General features: G+C 43.2%; 1 protein-coding gene across 6 annotated transcripts; it reads left to right on the plus strand.

The window, feature by feature from the left end:
• Nucleotides 1-1,908: 1,908 nt before the first annotated feature.
• On the plus strand, nt 1,909-21,491 carry crfa4 (cytokine receptor family, class I receptor 4). 6 transcript variants are annotated; one of them, XM_084668650.1, is made up of 9 exons: nt 1,909-2,369; nt 14,073-14,177; nt 15,731-15,866; nt 16,168-16,337; nt 16,716-16,894; nt 17,103-17,256; nt 17,576-17,663; nt 18,555-18,624; nt 19,327-21,491. In XM_084668650.1, exons 2-9 carry the CDS (start codon nt 14,090-14,092, stop codon nt 20,041-20,043), a joined length of 1,602 nt encoding a protein of 533 aa, XP_084524776.1. In that variant the 5' UTR covers nt 1,909-2,369; nt 14,073-14,089; the 3' UTR covers nt 20,044-21,491. The 6 variants fall into 6 exon arrangements, with proteins under 6 accessions (XP_084524776.1, XP_084524777.1, XP_084524781.1 ...); XM_084668651.1 differs by having other exon boundaries at nt 14,077-14,177; XM_084668655.1 differs by lacking the exons at nt 14,073-14,177; nt 15,731-15,866 and having other exon boundaries at nt 1,911-2,369.
• The last annotated feature ends 361 nt before the right edge of the window (nt 21,492-21,852 follow it).

The following is a 21,852-nucleotide window of genomic DNA, read 5'->3' on the forward strand; positions in this document are numbered from 1 at the left end:
TGGATAAGAGCGTCTGCTAAAAATAAAAAAAGTGTAAATGTAAAGTATGTACCCTGATGAGGGATTTAATCACAACCATGAGGATGGAATTTAGCTCAAAGACTTTCCAGGAATTTTCATTTTGATCTGGGAAAGGAGATCAGATGTAATCTTTTTCCCCACAATGACATCACACCCTGCTCCTTTCATTAAGGACAAGGTTGTTGGTTGTGTGCAACCCTGGTCTAAACAAGTGCACTAATTTAGGATCATAGGAAGCAAGTGACCGTAAATGGTTCACAGTTTATTTAGTATTATTTTATTCTGCTAGTAACCCTTAAAGTTTTAATTTTTAATTTTTTTATTTTACAAAAAGAAATGAAGACAATCAGTAATCTGGTCCTCAGACGAGTGAGACTGAGTCACTGGAAGATTTTTTGTGTCTCGTTAGTTAACCTTCGTACCCTGCAAGTCTTATCAACAACAACAGTTGGAGTAGGGTTGGATGCACAAGGTTGGATGCACAAGGTTGGATGCACAAGGCCCCTTGAGGCTTCTCCAGTGTCTCTAATAAGCAGCAAAAGGTCAAGGTTTGTTTGTGATTTTCTGTAGGTTTGACTAATAGACTGTTCACGCTCATTCATGTGGCTGACGTCAATGGTTGGGCCTGACTGTGCGCTGAGGTAGCTTCAGGTAGATGTGAAGATGGGAACTTTTCACTCACATTGTCTGTGGGATGGGATATTTAATCAAATTGAATCCTGTAGCATTCATAACTTTACACAGTCTGTGTAATTTATGGCTCTGCCACAGGCATGAGAATATATAGATTTTTTATCCAAAATAACATACAAGAGGACTTTAAACCTACAACTTCTTGATCTGTAGTCAAGGGCTCTACCACTGAGCTATACCCATCCCCATGCTCTACCACTGAGCTATACCCATCCCCATGTTCTACCACTGAGCTATACCCATCGCCATGTTCTACCACTGAGCTATACCCATCCCCATGTTCTACCCCTGAGCTATACCCATCGCCATGCTCTACCACTGAGCTATACCCATCGCCATGTTCTACCACTGAGCTATACCCATCGCCATGTTCTACCACTGAGCTATACCCATCGCCATGTTCTACCACTGAGCTATACCCATCGCCCTGTTCTACCACTGAGCTATACCCATCCCCATGTTCTACCACTGAGCTATACCCATCTAGCCTGGCTCTGCCCTCCTACGTACTTCCGCTCAATTTTCATTTTGCTTCTGTACTATGTCTGGGAATTCGGCACCTAAGTCAGATGTGTCAGGTTAACTTTCTAGGGTCATATCCCTACCATTAAATATGTGCAGTTACACATGTTGATTTATATGGTGCAGTGGTTGGAGCTAAATGGTTTTAGGTTCAGACTAAAGTCCTGTAGGTGTGCTTTAGCTCCAGATCATCAGGACTAGCTGGCAGGGGGACGAGTCTTCCTTGAGTGGGAGAACGGATATCGAGACAGACAGAGGGATCAGACCGGAAGAGACTGAAGGTTACTGTGAAATCCAGAAGATCAGAGAACATGGTAAATGAAAGGCATCTTTTCAAAAGGGACATCGTTCTATAGTTATTGACGGACAAAGTGCACGTTTACGATGACTGAAAATTAGTTGATTGTATAATCAAAACAGAACCACACCGAAACAATAACAAGCCCACGCAACACACGCTCGTGGCTGCTGTATGCAGAGGGGGCTCGCTGAGCCTCGTAATCACACGAGATTACATGCGTGTAACCTGACGTTATTTAAAGAACACGCTATCCTCCAGTTGCCATCTGCCAGGTAGTTTTGTTTACACACAAGGTCTGCGCAGAGCCATGTTTTCCAAATAAAGTCTAATCTATACATGTGTCCTAAAGATAACCGACATCACGGCCTGCAATATATGTCGTAAAACGCAGGAACGCGTGTTTATTGAGCTATGACAATGTTAACCCGAGAAAGCTTCGAATTCCGTGAAAATTGAGTAGAGCATTCAAAGCGATCTGATTGCCTCGAGCTCATGCGCTTAGTCTGATGACGCCACCGCAGGTTGAGCGACGCAAATCACCTTCCTCTAGTTACACAGCCTATGGAGCGCTCAGTGTAGCAGTCAGGCTATTTGCCAAAGCCGTGTTGTCGTAATATTTCACGTTATATCTGACCTTTAAAACTGTTTTGTGAAATAGCGCATGTTCAAACATGAGCCTCCGTAAACCCAGAAGAGTAATGTGAACTGTTGTACCGTCTGTTTGAGATTTGTACAAGCAAAAACATTTGGAAAATAGCTGGGAAAGATCATAGAGGCAACAGGCGGTGTTGCGAAGACTTTGATCAGGAGGTACGGACCATATATTGTTAAGGTAAGGTCAGTGACGTTTGCATCTTGTAGGCTATACCACGTAAAACAAATGCATTTTATTCTGACGAAAGCCTTTTATTCTGACGGCACTGCCCAGTGGCGATTTTAGACCCTTTGCTTGAGCACCCCTAAATTTCATCTCAGCACCCTGTAAAATAACAATAATAAAAGATAAACATAATTTTAGTTTATTATCATTTGATGCTGGTAGTTCATGAAGAAAGGGACATCCTTAGTTTTTTTTAATCATTCAATATTTTACATAATAAAAAATAAATGTATTAATTGTTATCCAGTGAAATTAGGGATTTATTAACAAGGGGGTTTATCACTTTTGCAAAGCACTGTATTCATGTCACATTTTCATTGGGGGCTGAGCCCCCCTTAAGGTCTGATCTTAGAATTTCCACTGCCACACAACTAATTTGTGACCCTATAGTTTTAGCGTGTAGCCTAACCCTAACCAGCCAGGAAATAATCATAAAGATCGGTTAGCCTACTATAAAAGGAGTAAACTGCTTAGAAGTGATGGAATGCTTGTGTTCTAATCTTAATCATTCCAACAGTTGGTTGAAAGCCAACGTCTCTGCAGAGCATCTGGAGCATAAATATTGTGTGTATGTGTGTGTTTGTCTATGAGAATCTATAGCCTACTGTAGTGTACTATTCCTCAAAGTGGATATAAGTTGCTCAGAATGTCCAAGTTCACTTTGTACAGTTTGCTCCACGAGGAACTATCATGTCTTGGCTTTTGGTCTTGACTAAAAGCTTGTGCTAATTGTTTGGTGTGGAGCTGAGCCACATCCCTGCCCCTTGATAAGAGTTATCAGAGGATCGGCCTCTGTAACTGTAGGCTGCTCAAAACAATGGCTCGCAGGAAACAGGACTTCTACAAACTCTATGTACATATTTTCTTTACCTTTTCAGGCAACTTCATAACAATGTAATGTCATAATAAATAATAATTTATATTACTATTAATAATTAATGTGTTCATTTAGCAGATACGCTACTTTTATTCAAAGCAATGTACAGAGGGGGGATTTGAGCTTACGACTTCTTGATCTGCAGTCTCTAACCACTGAGCTTTCCTCATTTCACTTTCTCATTAAAATACTGTATAGTGTATACACGAGGAAAAGCTTCCACTACTAAAAACCCAGTGGTTATGAATGACACGGTGAATCTTTGTCAGGGTGTCAGGTGGTTAAGGTACAGTTCTCGGGGGACATGTAAACAGTACGGTGAGAAGTAGGGGTCCCAGTTATTAGTCCAAAATACATTGATGAATTATTATTATTTATTTAATTAATAGTAAGACAACTTTCTTTATTTGAAAATGTGCTTTTTGTATCAAGGTTAGTACCATGGACCATGCAAGCCGTGGCAGTATATTTGATTAATGTTGTAAAAGGTCTGTTGCGCACTTATTCATGCTAGGCCCAATACATTCCTGTGTCCAGTCAGTGGTGTCTACACGTAACATTTGTTGACTTGTTGAAACGAGTTTGTGTATCACAGACTCAGCAGATTGCCCGACGCGTAGCGGAGACCGGCAAACCCTGGAACAAGTACTTTATTTTTAAGTACTGCCACGATTACCTTATTGCTTTTATAAAACGGTTCCCAGCGAAATTATAAATAGTAAATAAATAGTAAACAAATATTGTGTAAATAATAATAGTAAATAAATAGTTATAGGCAACAAATATTGTGTATCACATTTTAGTAGCCGAGAGAAAATAGTCCCGTACAGTACGTGTGGTTGTTGCTATGCCACGTACAAACAGCATTGTGAACTTCATGTTTGTTAGCCTAGCTAGATCTTGCACCATCTCATTCATTCACATTGCTCATTAAAAAAAAAAGTTGACTTAAAAATAACAACAATGACAATGGGACAATTTCAATAAAATAATATTTAATTTAAACATTAGGCCTAAACATTCTAAATCAATCATAAATTTCGTAGGCACTGGATTCTAGCTAGTTAGCCTACATATGCTGTAACCTAGTTACGAGTGACTTGGGACTCGATAGACTAACATGAGGCTGTTGTTAAGGTTAACTTATATTGATTTGGACATCTCCAATTGTGCATCCGTGGAAAACGTCGTTTTAAGAAGCCAAGACCAGGTCATGTAATTGCGTGGCTACGTACGAAGCTAAAATTAAATAAGTGGATATCTACTAGTAGTTACAGTAGCAATGGCTAGACCTGAGCTTCCGTCCAACGTTTCAGTAGCTAGACCAGCTAGTTAGCACTGATAGCACGGGACAGTGCGATAATATTGCTAAAAAATTAACCGAATGTTGTTAGTCTAGCTTGCGAACCAATAAACTGCTGAACACCCGTATTTGTAGACAGTCCTTTTCTTCGGCAACCTGTTAGTTATTTTGAGTGCGCACTACTATGGAACGCTTCCCTTTAAAGGTAAACGTAAATAGACGTACACTACTTTATGCTCAATAAATATAGCACACCCCGCGACTCACTCTCAACCAATCAGAATGCTTGATTTCAACCACCCGTATTATAAGGTTATATATTTAAAAAAAAATCTCTGGTTGTTTTTGGACTTAAAATAGAAATTAATTTAAGCATTTCTGGCTGATGTCCATGTTTCACATATATAAGGTTTGGTGTTTTGTGTTTGTCATTCTCCTTTAAGTAAGTCTACAAACAGTTACTGATCTCCTCATTAATCAAGTCTTATCAGCCTTGGCCATGTGTGCTCTGATGTGTGTCTAATGTGTGTGCGCGTGTGTGTGCGTTGGGTCTGTTTCCATAAAGATGTATTGAATGTTATGTTTGAAGTCATCGGCGTGTGTGTGTGTGACCCAGATGGGCATATGCATATGTTGAGCTGGCAGTTGGCACATCTAGGTCTGCGCAGTGAGCTGTGAAATCCTCTCGCTGCATATCGATTTTCTGTCTCTCTACGTCTCATCCGTTTGATTTGATAAACCTAGTCCACCCAACCTCAGGAACCATTATTTAGTTTAGTCAGAGCCTGTTTAAGGAGAGCCTTGCCACTCCCTATTAAACCCCATTGTACCGAATTTGGCTGCAGTTCCACCAGAGTTCCACTGGGGTGATCTTGAGCAAGTGCATGTTGAATGGGAGTCTACGGAGCTAAACGGCTAAATTTGTTTCTTTCGCCTGATTGTCGTTGAGAAATCTCAGATTTGATTGTAGTTTGTGCATGTTCAACATGGATTATAGGTCGAAAATTGAATGAACGAGTACTTATGTCCTCTTGATTTCTTACATGGTGAGTCGTTGTTGCCCATAACACGCTAGCATTCTGCTAATGAATGCCGATTGGTTAGTGAAGGAATGATACGACCAGAGCTCCTGCTTGATGGCATCCGAAGCGGAATCTGAATGTCGGAGCATTAGCAACATTAGCAACAACATTAGCAAGCCAAAACTCTTTCAAGCATGTGTATTGACAGGAAGAGCCTAACCTGTCAGCTGTGTTGTCGATGCCCTGAGAGAAAAAAGTAAGTGACCAGAGCTTTCCGTCAAGCAGTAGCTCTGGTCGTACGATGTGTATGACGTCAATGACATTTTCAAAAGCTTTTTAGAACAGAAAGGCGATTTTAAACAATCTAACAGCCAGCAATGTGTATTTTTTTGGCTCCCCTTTCTAATTCAGAATTCAATTTCTAGACAAAAAATTATATTCTGAGAAAAGTGGATTTTGAGGGGTACCACTCCATAGACCTCCATTCATTCTGCACTCGCTCGTTAGCGCCATTACATGGAACTTCAACCAGTTCAGAACCCGGAAGTTTCCCAAGAGTGGCAGTTCTCTCCATAGATATATGGGTCTCTCTATATTAGACATTCTCTGGTACGACGAATCTTAGTTTTAGGGTCCGTTTCCAAAGATATCGTAGCTAACATGTCTCTTGTAAATTCGTAGCTTTTGAAAGCACATAGATTAGCCTACTCCTTATGAGCATGTTTGGGAAACGCACGAAAGAAATATCGATGGTTTCGTTTTGCTCGATCGTATTACGTTGGCCCTGAAGTGAAAACAACACCCCCTAATATGAGTAGGCCTACATCCCCCAAATGAAAACACTCCCCCCAAATACGAATCAACTCCCCCCTAATAGGATGACTCGCTCACCTCCCCCCAATACAATGACACGCTCCCCCAAATGGGAAACGACATTACATTAACTCAAAAACACATTACATTAACTCAAAACGGAAAGGGTTGGTAGGCTACTACACTTTGTCGCTGAATGGATGCAGTAGGCTAACTAACAACCCTTTCCGTTTTGAGTTAATGTAATGTTGTTTCCCATTTGGGGGAGCGTGTCTTTGTATTGGGGGGAGGTGAGCACGTCATCCGAATTTGGGGAGAGTTGACTCGTATTTGGGGGGAGTGTTTTTCATTTGGGGGATGCACTCATATTAGTGGGTGTGGTTTGCACTTCAGGGCCACCGTAATCATTGCTACGATCCATTGTTGTCGGGAAACGCAGCCCTGGCCTGTGACCAGATAACAAAGATACTGAGAATGCAAGTTAGAAGAATTATTTGCTGGCAGAGCAGATGATATGACGTGGTACTGGGGGGCATTTTAAAGCACAGCTAACTGCAAGTAATCAAGGCTATCATGACTGTAACATCTTTACCTGGAGAAGATGTGCCTCTGTGGTCTATTTTCGCCTGGGAAGGATATCTAATCCACAAAAATACGCCCAGTTTCCTAGACTGGGAGTTGCATGACATGGAATTAAGCCCCAAAAAAGAAAACAATTGCAGAAAAACTAAACAAAGAAAGAAAGTTCAATTTAGTAATTTTTTAGATCTGGTACAATGTAATTGAAATATGTATCTTATCTGACTTTCTCATCTCTCCTAAGGTGAGAGACTCCTGTGTGGAGATGGGTCTTCCTGAAGCGAGCTGTCACAAGGAGGAGAATCAGAACTCCTTATTGCTGCAGCTTAGATTAGTTTGATCTAGTGTTCATTTAGTGAACAATTTCAGTGGCAAAAATGGTCCTGAAATACCCCTAATCACTAAACCCTCAGCCTTATAATGTTGATGGACTGACACAACAAAACACAATTCTTACACCTAAATTCCTGCACGACACTTCTGCTTTGATCCAAAGCCACACAATTAGGGCACATACAAAGTACAGTAAAAGATCAAGGATCAGAAATGCACAGTTCTATCAGTGTTTTAGTGGTCAGTCAATAAACCGTCTGTATTAACCAGGCAAAGTGCAAAATGGCAACATTTCAGCTACCAGACATGGTGCAACAATAACAATATTTCAACTACAGGGCATTAATAACAACACAGAAATTAATGTAAAAAAAATTAAATCATGTTAGTTTTGTATTAAATCTCCAGTGGCGGTTTTGCATTGTGGGCCAGTGAGACCATCTCCTAATTCATGCTGAGGCTGACCTTGATGCTGATGTTGGCGGGTCACAGACTTCATGCTGAGGCTGACCCTGGTGTTGGCGGGTCACAGTCTTCATGCTGAGGCTGACCCTGGTGTTGGCGGGTCACAGACTTCATGCTGAGGCTGACCCTGGTGTTGGTGGGTCACAGACTTCATGCTGAGGCTGACCCTGGTGTTGGCGGGTCACAGACTTCATGCTGAGGCTGACCCTGATCAGGAAGTCATCACAGGAGGCATCTGCACGTGCCTCCCTGGAGTCGGAGCTTATTCCTACATATGGGTTTCTTCTAGCTTGCCTACAAGACACAGTTTGCCAGGGTGTGTTGCAATCCCTATCCTAAACAAGCACCTGCTATACAGACCTAAAGGACACTCTTGTGCAGATGCAGATTGATGAAAAAAGCACTTTAATCTGAAAGGAAAAGCCCCATTTTGCATGTTATGATTGAAAGCCTATTGTGATTGAGGTCATGCTGTAGCACTCTATTGCTAACACAAGACTTAACATTGGAATTATTTACAATGTTGCAGTTGAGATATGAAGCTGTAATTATTGCTTATCTTATCAGCACAATCATCAATATTGTAGTTGATGTAATGTTATTGTTGTGAGCGTGTTGTAAACATAAACAGTTAGGGTTAGGGTTAGGGTTAGGGTTAGGTCATTGAAACACTGTTCTCCACTGGTCCTGAGTTATCTGCTACTCATGCCGTAGACACTCTTGGTTAGTGGATTGGGATGAAAGGGTCTGCTTAGTGAATAATTGGAAATGTAATTAACTGTAATGGTCAAATATTAGATCTCATGTTTGAGCTGTTTAAATACTTTGGCAAAAATGAATATATTATGTGAAATCAAGGAAGTTCTGTAGGAGATAAATAATTCAACGTGAATATTCTCAGAAGATATGTAGACTGAAGAATTTGTACCCAAGAAATGTACCCTGAGATCTGTTGGCAGTTATAAAAATAACAAAAAACCACTGTCATCCAAATCACTCATCACAACGGCTCAAGCTGAACAGAACTCATAAACAGTGGTGTTCGCGTTCAAATAAGAACACCAGTCTAGATTAATTAAAATGATACAAAACCTAACATGAACAGGAGACATCCAATGTTGTATTTTTTTCCATCTTATTTTATCACAATGTATCTGTTTAGTGCAGCTAATCAGTAAAGATCTAATCAAAGTAGCCGTGTGTTCAGCCCTCATGCTGAGACTCAGGGCAAGCTGATGGGATCCTAAACATGTGATTCAGAAAACAGAAGCTCTTTGTTTCTTTAGTGTGTTTCTCTGTGGTAGCTGCTAACTGGTGGCGTGTGGTGCCATGTGAGAGCCGTGGTCTGGGGGGGTCCTGGGGCCTTGCTGAGGGGAACTGATCAGCTTGAATTGCATTAAATTGAAAGGATATTGGTATGTTGAAAAGCAGCATTTAAAACTCAATGGGAATGCCGTTCCAGTCAGAGGCACAAAGAAATGTCCTTAAAAAAAGAATTGGAAGAATATTCTGGATAATTAACTTGAATTAAGTAGGATGTCAGTCAGGGACCACAATGCACCTGGAGTAAGTTCATGAAATAGAAACGTTACTGTGGATCTAAGGAAATAAGGGGAGCTGGGTAGAGGGGCTGGGCCACAGGGGAGCTGGGTAGAGGGGCTGGGCCACCATCCTGTATCGGCTGTAGATTAGCTTAGTAGAAAATACATAGTCCACAGAGAAAATACAGCGTCAGAGAAAACTAGTAATGAAAGGCAGCTAACGAGGCCCTTCGGCCACTAGCCTCTCATATTCACGCATGGCTGCAGGATTGCTTGACTCTACCATAACACAGCGGGTTCAAGGGAGGCACAACAACATGGGCCCCTGCTGAGACTCCTTGAACCTCTGACCGGTGATGCTGCTGTTGACCATGTGCTGTTAGACCAGGGAGTTTTACATACGTTTCTGCCTGTTTTCTTTGTATTTATTTAGTTAATACAGCAGTAAAAAAATAAAAAATAAACATGTATTATTTTTCCATCCTCACATTTCTGGCCTGTTCAGACTCTGTGTCTGCAATGTTCTGAGGCTTCTTTTAGAATGACAGTTTAAAAGCAGTGGAGCAACTGCCTTTCATTCTTCTTTCACCAGTTGTCTCCTTATGGATCCATGACTGGTCTGGTTTAGACCGGTCTCGTTAAGACTGGTCTGGTTAAGACTGGTCTGGCCGGACTGGTCTGGTTTGGACTGGTCCATGACTTGCCGTGGATTTACACAAAAAATTGTTCAATCAGGAGAGCCCCTGAAAGCAGAGCTGGGAGAGAGCACAGTGTGTTCGTCTTGAAACATCCATCCCTCTCATGAAGCCATAGTCATGGGATACCATCTCCCCGCCTCGTCTGTGCTGCTGTGATATGCAGCCAGAGAACACAATGGACTCGTCTTATCAATTCAAAGAGAATACAGGCATATTGACTGTGTCTGCCCTGTACAGGGTTTATAGTATTAGAGGATATTGCTTTTAGGTTCTGATGAAGAAAGTGTTTTGTCCGTCTCTTCTTAATGTGCTTTTATCTCCTAATTACATACTATAATTATTTTCCAAATTATTATTTTCTTTCTTGAATTAAATTATTTTCAGTATAAGATGCACGTATACAATATATCCACCATAAGATCTGGTTTGCTCCAAGAATTCATAGAGATTTTAGGGTGCATTACTGGGGTCCCGTACAAATTATAATGTAGGATATATGTAAGTAGATTAAAATGATGTAGATCAGAACAGTGGCAATCGTGCTTTATTTAGATTTGGATTAGATTTAAGACAGTATTGCAGTTTTCAACACTGGAAATTCCCATGGTTTTGCAATTCTGTAGATAAGGCTAATCATCCAATTAGTCTAATTCACCATTGACCAAGATATTGTAACTGAAAAAAAATAATTTTTTATCCACATCGCAAAAAAAAAAAATCACAGTGGTTGAAAAGTTTCACTGTTGGAATTGTAAACAACAAGCTGAACATGATCTAGCTGGTCTGGTTTTGGTCTTGCTGCAGCTTGTGGCCTGACCTTTTCAGGTAGGAAGACAATACTCAGAGGAAAGGAGAGAAAAGAGAGACTGTGAGTTAACGACAATTGGAGATAGCTGTACAGAGATACAGGAAGAAAAGGCAGAGCAAAAGCACAGCTTCATTTATCCAGATGTCAGAGCTGGAGGGTGGGGGAGGGCTGGAGGGTGGGGGAGGGCTGGAGGGTGGGGGAGGGCTGGAGGGTGGGGCAGAGCTGGAGGGTGGAGCAGAGCTGGAGGGTGGAGCAGAGCTGGAGGGTGGGGCAGAGCTGGAGGGTGGGGCAGAGCTGGAGGGTGGGGCAGAGCTGGAGGGTGGGGGAGGGCTGGAGGGTGGGGCACAGCTGGAGGGTGGGGCAGAGCTGGAGGGTGGGGGAGGGCTGGAGGGTGGGGCACAGCTGCTTGGGGACAGAGCATACAGTAGTTGAGAGGATTAGAGAGGGAGGGGGGAGGGAGGTTTTGCTGAGTCAAGCTATCTTCCACTGTCGTCTGCAACTCAGATTATGATGTGATCTTAATATATCATAACAATGATCATACCCCGTGAGTTAAGTTGTATGATCCCTACATTTTCTTGTTGAATCAGAAACAGCAACAAGGGTTCATTAGTTTTGTCAGTGTAAAGCATTTGTCTCTCTAATCCAAATTTATGATAAAATAACTTTCCTGTGAATTTGCCTCATTTCTTCTGACTGGGAACGGTCTGATGCGTCTCCAGCAGACTTGGGTTAGGGTTAGGCTCTAACATCTAGCCCTAACCCTAGGCTCTAACCCTAACCTGGCCACCTTGGTTGGCACCTTTGCCTGTGAGCTTGTTCAGTTTTTTTTTCTGGAGGGTACTAGATGTGGTCATGCAAGTTGTATAGTACCTCTTCAGATGTAATAGGCTCTCATCTAAATCTCCTGTCCACAGATGGATGGAGGAGATTATCTGCTGGGGGAGGAGCGGGTATAACCGTACTTTAAAATCTCTTGTCTTACTTGCTGTTCTTTTTAAGCGGTTAAGCTTCCCAGAGAATTTAGCTACCAAATTGTTCCTCGGAAAAACATCAATTTCACATCTGACAATAAGGCTGAATTTGTATTTCATTATTATAATTTGTTCTTTTTGTTTCTTCAAAGGGAATGACAAACAAAATGTGAGATTTGTTGAGATTGCATTTACATTTACATTTATTCATTTAGCAGACGCTTTTATCCAAAGCGACTTCCAAGAGAGAGCTTTACAAAAGAGCATAGGTCACTGATCATAACAACGAGATAGTCCCAAACATTGCAAGTAGCCAAAACATGAAGCATACATTGTGAAAAAGCTAAACAAGGGCCAAAAGGGAAGACCCATAAGAGCATGCAGTTATACAAGTTACAAATTAAAACAACATGAACCACAAAAGTGCAGGACTGTATCTGTAGAAGAACAATCAACAGTAAAATATTTCACAGTGAGTACAAGACTTAACTTCGTTATATCTAACCTAAAAGAGCAACGAGTCACTCAATAAGAGTCATTGTGATCCTGGAGGAAACTAACTAACAAGTCCAGCCAAGCATTCTTAAGTGCCGTTGTACTCCCGGAACAAGTGCGTCTTGAGCCTTTTCTTGAAGGTGGGGAGACAGTCAGTGTCCCTGATGGAGGTGGGGAGCTGGTTCCACCATTGGGGGGCCAGGCAGGAGAAGAGCTTGTGTTGGGACCGGGCAGTCTTGAGCGGTGGGACCACCAGGCGGTTGTCTGAAAAAGACCGTAGGTGACGGGTGGGGGTGTGAGGCTGCAGGAGAGACTTGATGTAGACGGCTGCAGTCTCGTTCACTGCTCGGAAGGTCAGTACCAGGGTCTTGAATCTGATACGGGCGTTGATGGGTAGCCAGTGCAGAGAGATGAGGAGCGGGGTAACATGGGAGCGTCTGGGTAGATTGTAGACCAGGCGGGCCGCTGCGTTCTGAATCCTCTGAAGAGGGCGGGTTGCACATGCTGGGAGACCAGCGAGCAGCGAGTTGCAGTAGTCCAACTTGGAGAGGACCAGTGCTTGGACTAGCAGCTGGGTGGAGTGCTCAGACAAGTATCTTATTTGCAGGTATCTTAGATTGCAGCTGTCCCCTTCCCAAGTCCTACAATAACCTCTTTGTGTCATGAAATAATCATGTCAAAGTCAGGCTACGTTTAACTGATTTCCAATGAGCGGGAGACTTTTCGGAAACATTCCCACCACTGCCTTCCCTCCATAAAATGAATATAAAAAGGTTTGATTTCATGACCACTTTGGGAATGGAACTTAGACATAACGGAATTAAATATTAAGATCAAGTTAAATCTTAAGCTTCACAAAGCCTGAACCGGTATAATGAGTGGCAGGAAGTGGACATGGAGGGCATTATAAAGCACATGATGGGGTCACAGGTTAGAATCACCATCTGTAAATTGCTATGGATTAAAGCAGATGCTAAATAAATACATAAATACTTAGGAGGATTGAGGGGATTTAAATTTCCCTTCTTTTGAAGCTTTTCTATAAAAAAACTATAATCTACCACATCAAATGTTGTTTTGTCTATTAACCTGGACCTTGCATCATTGCCTTTTAGAGGCAATGTTACTGTTCTAACAGTCGTATCCTTCAGGTCACTCAGTATTGTTTGGGACCATGTCACATTTACACAGTCTATTGAACTGTATCCTCACTGAATACATGTAGAATATGGAGGTTGTGAATTTATGTCACAATCACACCTTAATGTTAAACGAATACAACCCTGGCATCATGTGACGGGATGTTGCAGCCTCTGTGATTGGCCAAGAGGCTCTTATGACGCATCAATGTGATTGTGCCTAACCCTATGTCGAGGAGAGGAAGGGGGAGGGATGGGGGGAGGAAGAGGATGGGGGGAAGAGGGAGGAGGAGGTGAGGAGGGAGGAGGGAGGGGAGGAGGACAGTCCTGTGATATGTCTTAAGACTGCCCTAACCCTACAAGTGGCGTCACACTATATTGCACCCCCCCCCCCCCACACACACACACACACACACACACAACATAAAACATCCTTCCAGAAAGCTATCACTACCCCCTGGTCTTTTTTCATCCTGTTGTTTGAAAGGATTGTCTTGCATTGCAGGTATTAAGCCTTCAGCATACACACTTCTCTGCACAGACTCAGTTTGTCCATGGAGACGTGTGTTTTGATCAAATATCTTACCGTGGTGTGTGTGTGTTCTGAGGCAGGAGAAGCATCAGGATGCTGTGGATATTGATCTTCCTGCTGCCCAGAATAGGGCTCAGTGTCATGACCCAGACACTATCACACCAGGACGACCACAAATATGGTGAGTCACTGTGTTTGTGTGTGTGTGTATAACAACAATGCAATGCTACAAAGTAGCCAGACTGTACAGTTCATTGCATGTTTGCTTTAGATCTGTTTGTTGTTGTGAGCTGCGTTTGGGAGAAAGGAGTTTCTGAGAAGTGAACTGGCTCAGTGTGTCTTTATGAAACTGCTGGGCCGACTCTCCTCGATGTGTCTGCTCCATTGTCAATAGACAGGTTTTCTGGGTAATGTCAACCCTCCTGAGGCTTCTGCCTTGTGAAGAGCTGTCACATGACAGACGACACAAACGGAATGCCACCCAGATAGTGTTGTGGTTTTAAATGAGACAAAAAATAAACATGGTGTGACCAATTGAAGGTTCTGGCCATTAGTGATGGGTGGGGTTGGACTGGGTTTAGGAAAATATCATTTTTTCCTTTGAGGATTATGTAAAAGACAGTATTTCTGAATATCATTGGAACTTTGATTAGAACCATGTTATGTAATGTGGGTCCGATTCCAGGGGCATCTGTAGCCCAGTGGAAGCACATGTGAAGCTAGTCAGCCTAACCCTAACCCTCAACACAGCTGGATGTAAGTGGGATTGTATCCAGTCCTGGTAAAATAGTTTTTGCTGAATCACTGATCAATAATTTCCTCTTACATAAGTACATAAGGATCATTATTCCATTATGATATTTTGCTGGACAGCCTCTCTACCGACAGACATGGACCAACCCAGCAGAGAGGACTTGCATCAGGTCTCACGGTTTAGTACCCCCTGAAACAAGCATTCTAAAGTGGTTTAGAGGGCAGTGCTGCATGTGTTTCGGACATGATTTGAATTGATTCTTGTATCGTCCTAAAGGGATAAAGAGAGGTCCTGTGATTCAGCTGGCTATATCTGGCTTTTCTATCTCCATAACTCCACAATATAACAAATTGACTTTTATCACAAAATCCACATTTGTTATTATGTACAGAATGTCAATTACATACACAGACAAATTGTGTTACATTAACTTTCTGGCAACAAGAGTCCAAGTGTTGCAATGCAACCTGTTAGTGGTATATACCTGATGCATGCGTCTAAAATCCCTTTTAACTCTCTTAAGCGTTCATATGTGGGGATTTCAGTTACTGGTCTAATAAAACTCGAATAAAGGGGCCATATCTTTATATCCACAATCTTACCAGCTGTCAAGTTATCTTTTCAGGAGAAAGTATTTGCAGAAGTATTCCTGGAAAACATTCCTTTGATTTTGGATTTGGGCCAAGTGTAAAGTTGAGACACAAGGCTCTTTGTTGTTATAAACAGATTATTTTGATCTCATGTTGTGCTTAATTAGGCTGCTTACTTGGGTATCGTGTCTTGTGGGGTACATCTGAGTTTCATATAATTTTGTCTCAAAATCTCAGTTTGTCAAACTTTTGTGCACAAATCATGATTCCCTAACACAACGTTTTCATGCAGCGCTATGAATGAAGTTAATATTATTAGTATCACTGGTAATAGTATTATTATCAGTAGTTTTTTAAAGATGCCACAGCTGATTTAAGTTTGGTGTGCAGGTGACGTCTCTCCCGCCACCAGACCCCACATCTACCGCTGCCGCTCCCCCAACATGGAGGAGTTTACCTGCTGGTGGCACCCCCTCCACCAGCCCCCAGAGAGCCACGTGGCCTACAAACTCACCTACAGCCTGGAGTAGGGACTGTCTTCAATATCCATGTGCTATCCTCCTGCTCTTCATCCTTTCACCCCATTCTGTTCCCTCCCTCCTCCTATACCACCTGCAGGGACTGATTTTATTAACCCTAAGCACCTGTGGCTCAGACTGAGAGGGAGAGAGAAAGAGAGAGCAGGATTTTAACCCAAGCGGCTTTGTTAGGTGCTTGGTACATACAGTCTCACCTGCTATATGTGCTCTGGAAGTCACCTGCTCACTGAGCTACAGAGACGACCTCCTAATGCGTCCGCTTCTCCAACCTTGACCCTCTGTCTGCAGAAAGGCATCCAAGCAGGAGTGCCCGGACTACGAGTCTGCAGGCCCCAACAGCTGCCACTTCGACAAGAGACACACGTCGGTCTGGAAGATGTACTGCATGGAGGTGACAGCTGTGACGCCGCAGGGAAACCACACATCCCAGCAGCACTGTGTCGACGTGCAGGAGATAGGTAGGACCACCACCAATACAGATCCAGGAATAATCTGATCTGCAACAACAGTGCAGATTGGCTGTATGGAAGTGATGACTTTGACTGTGTTTTACGTCTGTGTATGATGACCACTAGGGGACCTTTAACCTTCCTTAACCAGAATAAAAGGCCTTATCTTGGGGGTGTTTGTTTATTTTTGGTGGAAGTAGACTTGGCCTAGTGGAAGTAGACTTGGCCTGGTGGCATTTGAACAAAATGTTACTTTGTTGCTCAGGCTCAGGGATCCTTTCTGACATTTTTAAATTCAGGATGTGGTTTTATTTTTTAAGGAAAGAATAGGCTGGGAAACGAGGAGTTTAAAATCCATGATTGTGACACTAATGTGTTTACATCCAGTGGAGCTCGAGGCACCAGTCAACCTGACCTACACCTTACTGAACGGCAGCAAGGATGATGATGGTCACACGGTCAAGGTGTCCTGGGTCTACCCTGTCCCAGACCACATCCAGTTCGGCTGGATCTCGCTGGACTTTGAGCTGCAGTACAGACACATATCTGAACCCACCAACTGGAAGGTACAGTGGGACATTTTTTGAGACCTCTGTCCAGACACAACATGTCAGACTGAACAGAAGTTCAACACCCTAAAGCAGAGTCACTATACATTCACTTCCAGGAACCTTTGTCATTGTTGTATTACAATATTCAGAGGAAAACTAAAATTGCAATCTGATAGAAACATTGTTGTAAAGAACAACGCATAAGTAATTGTGATGCTTCTAGGTTAAAGGTTTGCTGCAAGAGTTTTCTCTGGATCTACTGGACCTGCCTGCAGGAGAATACCTGGTCCAGGTACGCTGCCGCCCACGCAGACACGGGCTCTGGAGCAGGTGGAGCTCCGCCCTCCCGCTCACCATACCTGGGAGGTCTGCTTCAGGTTGGCAACTCTGCAATCCCTTTCCATGTCAGCGTGGCTAGGATAGACACTAGCAGTTTTTTGACGATTGTTTACTTCTCTAACTGCATTCTCTCATCTGAAACGTTTGTGAGTCTTATCTCCGCTGCACAGACAGTCCTGGCTTCCCCGCCGTCAAGTATTGATAAACCTCATCGGGCAGGATCCCTTACATTACATAACAGCCTGAAATGTTGTATTATATTACGATTTTAGGAATTGTGAAGGTTTGTGTGTTTGTGGTCCCATAGTTTGGTTATATTGATTTCTGTGTGTACCAAGTGTTTGTATGGCCTTGCAGATAGACTACTGGCTCTTCTGTTGGTGACGGGAGTTGGAGTCATGGCGCTGCTGGTAATCGGCTGTGGAGTGCTCCCACACAGCAGGAGGTACTGTAGACTGCTCCTTCACAGCAGGAGGTACTGTAGACTGCTCCCTCACAGCAGGAGGTACTGTTGACTGCTCCCTCACAGCAGGAGGTACTGTAGACTGCTCTCTCACAGCAGGAGGTACTGTAGAGTGATCCCTCACAGCAGGAGGTACTGTAGACTGCTCCCTCACAGCAGGAGGTACTGTAGACTGCTCCCTCACAGCAGGAGGTACTGTAGACTGCTCCCTCACAGCAGGAGGTACTGTGGACTGCTCCCTCACAGCAGGAGGTACTGTGGACTGCTCCCTCACAGCAGGAGGTACTGTAGACTGCTCTCTCACAGCAGGAGGTACTGTAGAGTGATCCCTCACAGCAGGAGGTACTGTAGAGTACTCCCTCACAGCAGGAGGTACTGTAGACTGCTCCCTCACAGCAGGAGGTACTGTAGAGTGCTCCCTCACAGCAGGAGGTACTGTAGAGTGATCCCTCACAGCAGGAGGTACTGTAGAGTACTCCCTCACAGCAGGAGGTACTGTAGACTGCTCCCTCACAGCAGGAGGTACTGTAGAGTGCTCCCTCACAGCAGGAGGTACTGTAGAGTGATCTCTCACAGCAGGAGGTACTGTAAAGTGATCTCTCACAGCAGGAGGTACTGTAGAGTGATCCCACATGGCCGACACACCCAAAAACTGTTGGTAATATTGCAATTTGCCAATAGGTGTCACCGCATCAAGTGTGCTACCACAACCCTGTGATTTCTTCTTTGGTGCCTCCCTATATATTGACATGTTTGTGAACAATAAAGGCGTGTCATACAAAACTCAACAAAAACAACATGTATTGTTGTTGGAAAGTGTTTGTAATTTTTCTATAATTATGATCATGTATGAACCTTGTTTTTTCCACGTAGGATCAAAGCCTTCCTTCTCCCTCCCATCCCAAGACCCAGGATCAGCGGGATAGACCCTCTGCTTGTGAAGGTGAGACACGTCCCTTCAGCCTCATTAGATCCCAAATTAAAATCAAACTAATTGTTTCAACTCTTCTTTTGGTATTATAATGGGAACTTTTTGCAGTGTGTTCCTGTTATCATAGTCTAATGGTTCCCTGGAGGATAACCTTTACAGTACTGACCCTAACCTTTACAGTACTGACCCTAACCTTTACAGTACTGACCCTAACCTTTACAGTACTGACCCTAAGCTGTTTTGTTTGGCAAATGGACAAATGCTTTTACCTTCCTTTTGCTGTTCCACTACATAGCAATACCTATACTAAAACATTGTAGGCACCAAGGGATATCTATGTAATTGAATGGTATTAAGTATTTGCAGTGTGGGTTATTGCTAAGTGTAAGAAAGCACAGTATGTGTATGCAGGGTGTGAGGGGCTCAGTAGATGTTGTAAAGGAGCAGTTGAGTCACCAAAACAAGGTCTGCTAAAGTTCCCCTCCAGTTTACATGCCCACAAGCTACAGTCCAGTCTCCACTGTAGCTTTCATCCCACATGTTATAGTTCTATAGAGATTTGTCAAAATTATCTTTTGTCCCATTAAACAAGCAATTGGCCTGTCACAAGGATGGCTCATGCAGGGAAAAGGCAACTCCAAAATACCATCACCCGGCCATAAATGCAAAACAAATATATACAAAATATATTCAGATGTGTGTCTCTTCCGGCAGAAGGGCAGCATGGAGGAGATCAACCGCCACTTCCTGTCGCTGCACGGTTTCCATGGCTACAAGCCCCCCAGCTATAGCGAGGAGTTCTGGGACATGGTCAGCTCAGACGGTAACCAAACTCTCCACGGTAACCCCGGTAACCAAAATCTCCATGGTAACCCCGGCTTCAAGGTGGTCGAGGGGAGGCTGAACATGGTCGCTTCCGGTGACCCAACACCCACAGCTACCCAGACCCAGCCCCCCAGCTCCCCAAACCCTTACATCCAGGGCCCCCTCCAGGGCCCCTTCCCCTACTGCCAGTCCACACCGTGGGTCTCCCAGCCCCTGGACTCAGCCCCCGCGGGGCTTATCTCCTTCCCTGGATCAGATTACAGCCTCATGGCGACCCCAGCCCAGGTCTCCACCTTCAAGGCAGCCTTGTTCACCTCCCAGGATTCCTACACCTGCGTGAACAGGGTGAGCCCTGCTGGGGAGGTGCAGCTGGTGCCATGCCTGTCCAGTTCGGCCAAACTATGCCCCTACGTGCAGCTGAAGGGGCAACTAAAGGGGCACCTGGCTGAGGAACGAGCAGAAAAGAGCCACCAGTTAGCCGACTACCTGGCAAGGAAGATGGAGATAGTGACACATGGCCGAGTGGGGATGAAGGAGGGCGGAGCTGCAGAGAACAGCCAAGCAGTCGTGCCTTTGCTGCCAGATGCAACTAGTGACACGGTGTGAACACACACACACTATGAACACACACTCACCTACACACACACACTATGAACACACACTCACCTACACACACACACACTATGAACACACACTCACACACTATGAGCACACACTCACCTACACACACTGAAGCATGCACACTCCAAAGACTCGCAAGACTTTTGACCTCAGATGCATTTTACACACACACACACACACACACACACACACACACACAGACACACACACACACACACAGACACACACACACACACACACAGTACATGACTATCTCAGTTTGTGATTATAATAAAGTTATCCTCTGGCAATGCAGGGCCAGTTGTGACACTACTGTGACACAAGTTCTCTAATGAACTATTGGTAAGGATATTCCTCTCGTCTGCCAGATAAATGTGACTTTGGACTGATGTCACTTCAGGTTTTTGCTTACACGGCCTGGCTTCAGAACACTTATAATAATAAGTATTATTATTACTATTATTATTACTACTAATATTGGTGTAATTTTCAATGCAGTCAAATGTCAAGCAGGTTTTGAATTTGAAAGAAGCAATTTGATAACAAAAGATAATACATTAGAGCTCTTTGATTTAGTAAAATATTGTTAATATGATCCAACAAAATCACATACTTTATTTTTCCCTGATGTAACTTGTTTTAAAACGTTCTCACTCTGAAAGCTTTAAAAGGGTCATGCAGCTGGCCCCAGAGGCACGCTTGTCTCTCCCTCCGTCTCCATGGGAAGTTTAGGTGTTGTTAGATAGCAATGGGAATCTACTTTCCTTCACCATCAGAACTATTGTGTCCTTTATTTTCTCCAGTGGCATGGTTCTTTCTATGCTGTAATGTGCTGCTGTCAGAGTTTGTGCCTGTTCGTGCCTTGACCTGATCTGGATGGATGCTGATGCAATCTCTCTAACTGTACATGTGCATACTCTGACACACACCACACACTCCTGATAGGGCTCTGTGTGGGCGTCTCCAGGGGGTTTAGAGATCTTTAAGGAACTCAGTAAAGGAACATTCCTTGAAATGTCTTTACATGTATGCGTTTTGAGATTTAGAGGACTGTAAGAATTTATTGATTGAACATTGACACAGTCAAAACAGTCATATGAATCAAAAGTAAAATGTCACAGACCACACTTCATGTTGTGACGATGTCTCCTTCTACCATATACAGTTTGGTTTTTCCTTGTACAGTTTTTTTTCCTTTTTCTTTTTTTGACAATACAAAAGTAAATGCTTTTTTAAATTCTAAATTTGAAAATGTAAACACATTTAAGTGACACTAGTTGAGTTTGTGAAGTCAGAGAGGCACTATCTGATGTATAGTTACTTGTTGTCATTAATTTGTATAATGTGTGGGGTGAATTGTGCCCTTTGTTTCAAAGCTTTGTGACCTGCTAAAACGCTTTCCCATTGTAATGAATAAACCTTATTCTATTTGATTTATTATGAGCCAACCTTTTATTTTACAACCTCTGAGCAAACAAATACCACAGTCTCCCACAAACGTAGACACGCGAACACAGGCAAGGTGTGGGAGGTTGTCCTAGTCCTGCATGGATGTGTCTAAACATAGATCCAGACATGTTATCAACTAGATTAGACTGCATCCCTCCGTCAGACACACAGCACACAGATGCACTCTGACACATCTTAGATCCTCTCTCACTGTTGATGTTTGTAAATCACAACTCCAGACCCACCTCTTCTCTGTAGCTCAGGATGCTGTGTAGATACATAAATGTCCTACATGTGAACGGCTGTGTCCTCGTAATAAATGTGAGTTATTTTGATGTTTTATTT

This window comes from Hypomesus nipponensis, chromosome 12, assembly GCF_054491055.1.
Source record: "Hypomesus nipponensis isolate SF chromosome 12, ASM5449105v1, whole genome shotgun sequence".
NCBI lineage: Eukaryota > Metazoa > Chordata > Actinopteri > Osmeriformes > Osmeridae > Hypomesus > Hypomesus nipponensis.

What these genes read in the sequence shown, in the direction of transcription:
- crfa4 (XM_084668650.1), top strand. Translation starts at nt 14,090, where the DNA reads ATGCTGTGGATATTGATCTTCCTGCTGCCCAGAATAGGGCTCAGTGTC. An exon ending in CTGAACCCACCAACTGGAAG is followed by an intron (nt 16,895 to 17,102) that starts GTACAGTGGGAC and finishes TGATGCTTCTAG; the next exon opens with GTTAAAGGTTTGCTGCAAGA. An exon ending in ACCTGGGAGGTCTGCTTCAG is followed by an intron (nt 17,257 to 17,575) that starts GTTGGCAACTCT and finishes ATGGCCTTGCAG; the next exon opens with ATAGACTACTGGCTCTTCTG.